This window comes from Perna viridis, chromosome 1 (genome assembly GCF_037379345.1).
Source record: "Perna viridis isolate PV_CMFRI_1.1 ecotype Kerala chromosome 1, ASM3737934v1, whole genome shotgun sequence".
NCBI lineage: Eukaryota > Metazoa > Mollusca > Bivalvia > Mytilida > Mytilidae > Perna > Perna viridis.
The window spans coordinates 26,660,625-26,670,638 of record NC_142445.1 but is presented as its reverse complement, the minus strand read 5'-3'; the positions used below and the strand labels follow the sequence as shown (position 1 = coordinate 26,670,638).

Here is a 10,014-nt window from a genome sequence, read left to right as displayed (position 1 = left end):
GGACTAATTAATTATTTCTCCTTTTTAGCCCACCTTGTCTGACGGGCCATGTGAGCTATTTACATCACTAGACGTCCGTCGTCGACGTTAATAATTTTTCAAAACTCTTCTCTTCTGAAACTATTGAACCAATTAGAAACAAACTTGGTGTGAATGTTCCGTAGGATATTGATGTTGGGGTTTTTAAAAAATTAACGAGAAAATATGTTAACTCGTGTTGGAGTTATTGCTCTTTTGGATTTTTTTACCATAATTGATGTTATTACTTTAAAAATCTTTTTTGAAACTACTTGACAGAATTAAGAGAAAGTTGATAAAGTTATAATTAGTCCTTAGGTATGAGCGTGAGGGATTTTATCGAAGAAAAACAAAAAGGCGGCTTTTACAAAAAAAAATATAAAAAAATAGAATGGCTCAAAAGCCAGGTGAGCGATTCAGGTTCTTTGGAGCATCTACTTCCAATTCATGTGTCTGGCTTACTATATATACACGTGTTAGTATACTTGTAACTTACATAAGATAATATCATTTTTATTACCGTTAATTTCGATTTTTCTTGAGTTCGTGTAACCATGCATTAATGACCGTGGTTTTTCTGAGCATGTAAATAAGTAGGTGAATTGTGGCTTCTGAACGTGCCGATTTGGTTATCACGGTTCGTTAAATTCATTTCGTTGTGTTTTCCATAAAAAGTTATGAGCAATATTTTAGATATGTCAAATGATAAAATGAATTGCACTACAAAAGAGGATAGACGTGAATAGTTTATCAGAAGGATAGAGTACTACAAGTACGGGATTTATGCACTCTCTTTCATCATTTTCAAAGCATACATATTAGGAAGAAATGAAAAATGTATGCATGTGCGGGATGGGTTCATTAAGTTAGTTGGTACTAAGTATCGCTGTAATTTACGATCAACTATAGTAGTCTAAGCGGTGATTTTATATGACTATCTTTTGTTTGATTTGGGGATTTTTAACGATCTTGAATACCAATGCAAGCCTCTCACGTTAGATGTTAGTAGGTTAGTAGAACCGACTGGTGTTGGTGGCGGAGCCCAGCTGACCGAAGAACTCAGCCAGAGTATGTCCTACTAGCGACTGGGCTGCTGTGTTGACGCTTTGGCATACTACCAGACATCACAAAGGTCCGAGAGCGTTACCCATGGACAGTCGATAGTCTTTCGAGCTTTTGTAAATTTGAAGACTGAAAATAAGGGAAACTGGTCTTAAACTGCCCCGCTTTGAATAGTTGGTTTTGTTATGACGGGTAATTTTTCACGTTTCAACTGAAACTGCTTGGAAAGAACTTCAGTTAGTTTCTGCTTTAGAAATCCTAAGGTTAAAACTGTTTGTTTCGGCTATGTTTCACACACTCGTCGAAACTTCGGCCGAGTCCGTACCCTCCTCATACTTGAGGTAGAGTAGCGGAGTCACCCGAGGTTTGCCGACTGATGTTTCACAGTATGTGCATCCATGTAAAAATCTTGAATATTCAATGACATTGCGTTTAAAAATGACTTAAAAATAATTTCAAATTCATTGTCGGATTTTAAAAAATGCCAACATTAAGTTTTACTGCTGTCCGCTGTCTACCAATTTCCTTCGCAAAAATTTCTGGTATCCGTCATGCAAATAATTTGAAATTTGGTATGTAGCTTTGCCGGGTGTGTTCCGTATGCATAACAACCTTCAGTTAGGTTGTTTTTATGTTCGAGTCCTTTGCTAAGTGCTGCATTCAATTACTGTATAATTGTTCCTTTGGATTTTAGGGATAATGGGGACATCCGTTTCATGTGAACACATTACTCTTGGTTTTTAATTATGAAATGATCGTTACTTTAAAAAAAAAAGCTTCAAAAGAAAATTAAACATCATTATAGGAAACCCTAGTACTAGGTAAATGAAAAACGGAAAGGTAACAATTTTGGGTTTATTAAGTACGAGAAGATCTTTAGACATAATTTTGAAGACACGTGCGAATAAAAAAAATAAACTTTCACAAAAAAGAACTTGTTTATGGTTCACATAGGATCGAGGAATATAAACACCGAAAAATACGCGACCATTTATCTGAATTTTATAACTTTTTATGAAAATAAACTGTTGAAATGATCCTTATAATAAGTCCTACCAAAGACTTCTTGAGTCTGACAACTTCTTGTTAAATTTACTGCCTTTGAAATGCGAAATGTAACCAGGTGAGCGATTCAGGCTCCCTGGGAGCTTCTTTTTTTATGTGGCTCTTCTAATTAATGGCATTTCAATTTTTTAAAATTATTTTCATTTCAGGGAATCTGAAAACTATTTCAGGTGAATTCATCGTGGATGTGGCGCATTGTGAACAAGTTCTATTTTTCAATAAAGGTGTTGTAAAGTACAAGAAAAAGCATCGAAATGGGAGATAACTTCTGCCATTACAAAAAATATCAAATATCACAAATATGGCTATATTTTAAGTACAATTGATTTTTTTTTTTGCCGAACTATCTTTTGGATAGTTAATCTGTATTATAATGCAAATAAAATAACCTTATTTAAATTTATTCCAATCCATCGATTTTTAAAAAACAAAATATTCAAATTTAGAAAAAGGGGGTGTTCTTACAATTTTCCGTATCTTTCCATTAATAGTTCGGTGACCCCATATTTTTTCTCTTCAAAATGTTTCAATTTTGTATCTTTAAAATATATTAGTTTATAAGAAAAAATAAATACGGTGATTTTTATTAATGTTATTTTATGTGTTAATTTGGAGCCACCTTACATCAATGCTTTTGCTAATAATATGGTTCGTGCCTTGTGGTCCTTAAAACATATTTGCTTGAATGATCCTTGGTTAAATATCCTACACGAAGATTGTTTTTTTTTATCCGCGAAAATCATGGTCAACAACACATTGGTCGGACATAGTTTCGCTTTTAATAAGATAGATTTTCTTCTAAGGAACGTGCGATTGAACTTTATTTTCACCCGATATCAAATAATTCAAAATAAATAAAGAGTAATCAAGGGAACCAAGGTTATAGCGGTAATCAAAAGAACGCAATCCAGGGACAAAGAGCAGATAATGGAAAACAGACATACACAACAAAAACATAAAGTAACTAAAATCATACATACAAAGTAACAAAAGCAAATGAGCATTGCCATTGGCCCCCTCACAATCCTTCCTCAAAAAATGCTTCAGGATTTGTTAGAACTTAAAAAATCGTATATTTGTGAAAAAAGCATCTCTGAAATGTTCCTTATAATAATTTCCAATTTTGTAACTAAAATCATAGATATAAAGTAATAGAAGCAAATGAGGTGACTTGAGGATTTCCATTGTTTTTCTTTACTATTTGTTTCAGTAAACCACTCAGAATGCATTCCCTTCCTCCAACTCCCCACTTAGGGAGGAGAGGAACGGTCATCAATGACAAAGGCCAAATCCCACCAGGATAGGGACAGCCTAAGCCCGCTTCACGCTCAGAAGGGAATGCTATTCCTCCTCATCGTGGTTTTACGTCCTGTCAGAATTATCTGACGTCTCGGCGATACATACTATAGAAATGATCCCTAAAAGTATGATCTTAGTGTAAGTAGATATATGATAGTACTTATCACCTATAGTCAATAGTTAACACGTGGTGTCTTAAAAGTAAAATGTGTGCACGGTTAGACAACTTCCTTCAGTACTACACCATGTAGTAGATCAAATTCAGATTTATTACAAGAAATAAGTTGCTGATAGTGACCTTCATTTTTACATTCAGTCATCCATAAGCAAGTTATTAGTACTTTAGTATGTTTGTATTTATTCAAGTTCGATAACCTCGAACCTGACTGTACTTGTAGTAAATCAATAACTCGAGGGCTCAATACATAAATACTATCGACCTCAGATTAACTACTGTAATAGTAACTCACAATCAGGATCGATTAAGTGTTTTATGAGTTTTTGTTTGAATTATTTATAAATAAAATTACTTAGTTTTATTCTAGTTCAATTCTATTAGAAATTATATTAGCAGGGGCGGATTCAAGCGGAGGCGTAATCCCAAAAGGGATTAGCGGGGGCATGGCGGGCGTGTGCTCCCTCCCCTCAAATTTGCAAAGCATGGGTTGTCATTGGTAGATTTGGGCGGTTTTAGGGTGAAACTTCGATTTTTCGCTACTTTTACCACAAAAGACATATACATTACACCCATTCTAGAAGAATATTTCACAAGTTTAACCTCAAAAAATTTTTCGCCTCGCTCCGCTCGGCAAGGTTTAACTGTGTATCCACTAATCTAAAACCCTGGATCCGTCCCCTGTTTAGTAAATTGAAACAAAATACATTAAGAGAAAAATAAGTTACTTTAATAACAAAACGCGAAGTATAACGAAACTAAGCAAAGCTTAACAAAACAAAATGAACCCCAAAAGCAACTATATATTAATTCTTATATATTGATATATACACCTATGTAAGCGAGTGGTTAATTAATACAAGGAGTTGTATTAGATACGATAACGTCAACCCCCCCCCCCCCCACCAATGCATACACTATGTTCTGCGTAATGCAGGGGGTTACGTTATCGTATCTAGCACTGTATACACATTTGTATGTAAAATAAAGTCCCTGATTAATAAACGGCAATACACGACGGCCCATATGTATGTATTTTACGGGGACTTGCACGGACATGGATGACATCAACCCAGCTCGTTGAAGTAACAAAAAAAATACAGAATAAATGACTCCCTGTCCCAGTGCACCAATCCTTGTAGTGTCGGATGGGAGGGGATCGGGGTACCCCTTTTTACGGATTCTTTTTGGTAAATTTCGTGAATTTTTGGACTAATATTCACCAACAATCTCAACCTCAGGATCTGCCACTGCTTTCCCCAGTTCTTAAATTAGAAACGTTCGCCATAAAGACAATCACGAGGCGGTCATTTGCCATATCAAGCGATTGTGAGTGGGAAAACGGATAACCAGTGATGTCAACATAAAGCACGTGGGCTTGCTCCCACTATCATATATGCAGCCCGACTAGTACATGTATATAAAGTATTTATATATACTAGACTAGTCGGCCGCATATCTGAAAGTGGGAGGCAGCCCTTGTGAAATAAGTGTCGATATCAAGCTTTAATGTAAATTTTAAGTCCTATAGAAATTAAAATAAAATAACAGTCACATCTATTTTTTCCCGTGGTCTTAACAAGTTGTGCTATTATAAAGATTCATCTATTATTTGAATTAAGGAATCAATTTGCTGTATAATATCGTCTAACACTTCCTCTTTAGTATTTCCGCTTACACAATTTACGACCTTTCCAACTTCCCCATCCTGATACACACTCTCCTTTTCATCAAGAAGCTTGTCAACAAGTGTTAAGTTTCCACCAAGGCTTTGAAATTGGCCTTCAGAATTTGTTTCAACTATGTGATTGAAGCTCCTTTGTTTCATTCGATTAATACATGTAATATTTGTATAGTGAAGCAAGCGTGATTTCAACAAGTTTTCGCTGAAGACCAGACAATTGTCATTCGATTTGTGATTATTTTCATTAGAAATTTGTATCGATGCTTCGCTCTGATCGTCGCTCTCACCGGATAGTTCAAGATCAATTTCTAACTGACTTCTATGTATAACAGATCTATTATCACCAGAACTGTTTTGCTCACATGAAACAGACCTTTGATCATTTCTTTGAAGATCATTCTCAGCTTCATTATTATTCGTTCTTAGCTCTCTCTTTTCCTTTTCCATTACATCAAGGTTTTCCTTCGATTTAGTTCTTATTGACATTTCACTACCGTCGTCAGAAAGTTCAAGGTCAAGTCGGATTTGACTTAATGAAACTTCCGCACCCTGACCTTGACCGTTATCACTAATTTTAGTATCTTCGTCGTCATCGGACGACAGCTCCAGATCTTTCCTTAGTTGGTCTATTGTGACGCCAACAATCGGAGTTTTATCCATAGAGTCACTGACCACAGATTTTTCTTGGAATAGTTTGGATAAATTGACAGATGTGTTGTTCTTTAATATTTGTTTGGGTCTCGTAGGTTTTATATGAGCTATAGATTTACCTTTAAACGATGTCATATATTTGTTAGTGTGGTCACCCTCGTATTCAATAACTGTTCTGCTTTCGGTGCTGTCCAAACCGCGCTCTCCAACCTTTTCTTCATCGAAAGACAAAGTCTCCTGAACATCCATCTTTTCGGATTCATCTTGATCGCCACTTCTTGACATGTCTGCTTGATTTACAACAGCATTCATAGGTTCTATTGTTTGTACATTTTGTTTCGAGGAATCATCAGATGCTTTGATAATACAGTCTTCATTCGATGTTAAATTATGTACGAATCTTCCGAGTAAGTACTTTTTGAACCCCTTTCTTTGTAACACATTCAATCTAAACGATGGGTGATCTGTGAATAAATTTTAAAATTTTGCGATTTGAAAATGAATATAAGGTTTCCCTTCAGTAATGAGGGGTTGATTAAAGATGCACGTGAATTTTTAACCACCGAGCGGTATTAAATTTCTGCAAGTTTTTCCTTCATTTTGTAAACATACCGAGTTTTCTATAGACGTGGGAGAAACTGATTCTCCTGCAATGCTCTCGAGGATTACAAGATTTCTCCGGCCCTCCAGATTATTAAATTTTAGATTTAACTATGTCGAGTGGAGAAATACTGTAATGTCCTCGAGACTGAAGGAGAATCTATACTTCAACATTTAAAAATCTAAATTTTACCATGGAGAGTGGAGAAGTAGTAGGTGGAAGGAGAATCGGTTTCTCTTGTGAAATCTGTGGGAAACCTTGCATTGTGTCATTGAACACTGTTTCTAACAAGCAAATATCGATACGAATATTATGAACCAAAATTCTCCCTAAAAAAACGAAAACAAACCAAGTACGCACATAGCAAATAAAACATGAATCGAGAGAAAACAAAGTAGTTATATAAAACAGGATCTAGCCGTGCAACAGGCAAAAAGAAAATTACCATAAAAAGTTCGTCCATAAAGCAATAAAAGAAATAATGACATAAACTACATCATATTATTACCTCCTTTGATGGCCTTTGGACTATCAACGGAATTTCCTGAAGTAGTAGCTGGAATTGACATTAAATACTCCGGAGTCAACAGAACAGGAGGTGATCCAATGAAGTCTAATTCAATACTTTTGACCTTTTGCTTTGTTGGTGGCTCTAATGGTCTCTTTCTTTTCTTTGACTTTTTACTGGCGATTTTGCTTTTTCTCGGTGTGGAGTTTTTCTTTTTCTTTTGGATTGTTCTTCCGTCGACCTCTTGTTGAATAGTTTGGGTATTTGGAAGATGTGACAAAGAATAGTCACTTTTGTTATTTTCTGGTTTCAGTTTTCGATGTTGAATTTCAGGCTGAATATGATATTGAATTTGGTCAAAGCTCTCAAGATTATCTGGAATCGTTATAAGTGTACCTAGCATCCGACTATGATCATTATGTAACATGTTTTGCTGTTGCCCATTATTAAAAGTAATTGACTGCTCTGAAGTTCTTCTATTGGTAGGATACGGAGGATTGTAGTAGTGTTGTTGACTTGGATATTGTTGAAATGGTACTTGATGGGAGATTTGATAATCTCTCTGGTTACTTTCCATTTTGTTCATCTGCAAGTGATGCTGTCGACCAAATGATACAGAGTTTATTATTTGTTTTTCTCCTCTTGTTGCACTTGAAGGGGTTCCTTGTTGTATACATTGATTTGGACCATAATTATATCCTAGCAGTGTATATGGATAAGAACTAGATTGGAATCCTTGTTGCACTTGCGGACTTTGACCTTGGGAAGAGTAATCTTGATGCGTATGTGTATTTTGACCTCCGAAGGATCCCTGCTGCATATACGGACCAGGACTAGAATTTTCTTGCTGCATGTGTGGACTTCGAATAGAAGAATGATACGTTTGCTGCGCGAGTGAACCTGTGCTATCACTGAATACTTCCTGTGTATGTGGACTTGGACTAGCGTAGTAGTTTTGTTGTGCGTGCGGACTTGGAATAGTGTTGTAGTTTTGTTGCGCGTGCTGACTTGGACTAGTGTAGTAGTCTTGCTGTGAGTGCGGACTTGAATCATAGTTATATACGTGTTGCTTGCTTGGAATTTGACTAGTAGAATAATATTTGTGCTGCATTTGTGGACGTGGACTATCATATAAATGTTGCTGCATACATGGACTTTGGGAATAACCGTTTTCGTGCTGTATGTGTGGACAAGAATAGTAACCGTGCTGTGCATTGCTGCGGGGACCTTCCCTAGATAGATATGTTTGATGGATATGTTGACCTTGGGCAGCAGGGTGATATCCTTGCTGCAGTGTATGTTGACTTGAACTACCACTGTTTCCTGGTTGCGTGTATGGTCTTGGACTAATCTTGTACCCTTGCTGCACATGTGAATAAGGTGATTGGCCTTTGTATTGATTTAGTTGGTGAGTACCTTTGTTAGGCTTAGTTGCCGGTGGGTTGGAATGAATTTCCTCTTCATGATATGAAGGTTTAACCATCAGATTCTGTCGATGTGGTGACATAGGATAATGGTGTGGTTGGCTTGTATTTACCTCATCTGAACGTGTTCGCTGGTGAAGAGACGTCTTACCGTTTGTCGAGGAAACATCTTTTTCTTTCTCGTCTAGGGTTGTAAGCGGTCTCTCTTGTGTTTCTTTTGATTTCAGTATACCATGTTTTGGTTTGTGCGTTGTATCGTGTGTACTAGGAAAAATAAAACTGCTAGTTCTTGGCGAGGAGACGTCTTCTAGTTTTTCGGTGTCCCATTTAACATGTGTCTGTTTCTGAGATGCTGACACGTGCGTCTCGCTTTCGTTACTTTCTTTTATTTTCGTTATTTTTGACGGTGGTTCTCCTGTTTCCGGTTCCAAATGTGTAGATGGCTTCTGGCTTGTTTTATCTAATCTACTAATATCTTTCCTGACAAACGTCTTTAAAGAATCTGACATTGGCGTTTTATTTTCGCAGTCCTCAACTCTGATAATTTTTACACGATTGGGAGTTCCTTTGTTTAGTAGCTTTGATGATTTAAATTCTTGTCTGTGTGCGTTTTCATCTGTATCACGGTAAAATCCTGGAAAGTATTTCGGGTTCTGAGGTCCAGAAACGTTTTCTGATCTAGGACTTCCTTTCTCATCATCTGGATTTAGTATTATTACAGAATTACTAGATTGTCTCATTGGGCTTGTGATATGTTCAGAAGACTGTTTATTGGAGGGTGAAGTAAGCAAAGATTTCCAACAGTCCAAAACATCTTTCTGAGTTTTGTGATGGTGCTGACTCGGTGAACCAGACGATGAAGACTGACTTGGTGTCATTTCTTTTGCCTCTACTGTAGTTTCTTGTTTTTGACTCGGCTCTTACACCTAATCAAATCACCCTTTAATTACATTACTGGAATATAAGTGAATGATGTTAGTAATGTTCCACAAAGTAAAAGAAAAAAAATGTCAGTATAAAGAAAATTTTGACATTTTCTATAGTGTATCCCATTTTCAATTCTACCGAAAAAATTCTTTCGCCATTGTTTGTCAAAAATGGATTAAACGGGTCATAAGTATATTTTCCTTAATATAATATTGAAGTATTTATCATAGGTGAATCCAAGAGTTAAAAATCATGACTAATTTGCCAATGCATCATTAACACAAACGAATACGATGCATATTTGTTTTCACATTTTTGCCCCCCACCGGATAATTAGAGCCTCCTTCAATAAATCTCTGAATCCGTCATTGCATGCACTGAATACTGAGCATCCCATTTGTGTATTTTCCATTCTGGTGTAGAAAATGAGAATGCAAAGAAAAAAGTACAAGCAATAATAGCCTACTTACTCTATCATCGTACTACAAGTTCATTGTAGAGACAAATCCCGTCAAATCTTAGACGTGACTTGGTAACGTCTGTGACGATCAACGTTTACGTGAAAATAACTAGCTGTGACGTTGCATTCCTAAAAAATTG

The 10,014-nt window shown here is 36.3% G+C and overlaps 1 protein-coding gene and 1 non-coding gene across 2 annotated transcripts; both read right to left on the bottom strand.

Moving 5' to 3' along the window:
• Positions 1-3,358: 3,358 nt before the first annotated feature.
• On the bottom strand, positions 3,359-3,579 carry LOC148628000 (small nucleolar RNA U3). Its single transcript, XR_015919381.1, has one exon. It is a non-coding gene; the product is annotated as a small nucleolar RNA U3 (small nucleolar RNA).
• LOC148627999 (uncharacterized) lies at positions 3,359-9,968 on the bottom strand. Its single transcript, XM_088583031.1, has 3 exons — positions 9,885-9,968; positions 7,064-9,441; positions 3,359-6,418 (listed from the first exon to the last, which is right to left on the bottom strand). Exons 2-3 carry the CDS (start codon positions 9,363-9,365, stop codon positions 5,211-5,213), a joined length of 3,510 nt encoding a protein of 1,169 aa, XP_088439157.1. The 5' UTR covers positions 9,366-9,441; positions 9,885-9,968; the 3' UTR covers positions 3,359-5,210.
• Positions 9,969-10,014: the final 46 nt, after the last annotated feature.

Bases quoted from the DNA above. Each gene is read 5' to 3' on its own strand.
- LOC148627999 (XM_088583031.1), bottom strand. From the start codon at position 9,365: ATGACACCAAGTCAGTCTTCATCGTCTGGTTCACCGAGTCAGCACCAT. The intron at 6,419-7,063 runs GTAATAATATGA...ATTTATTCACAG, and splicing joins TCCAAAGGCCATCAAAGGAG to ATCACCCATCGTTTAGATTG.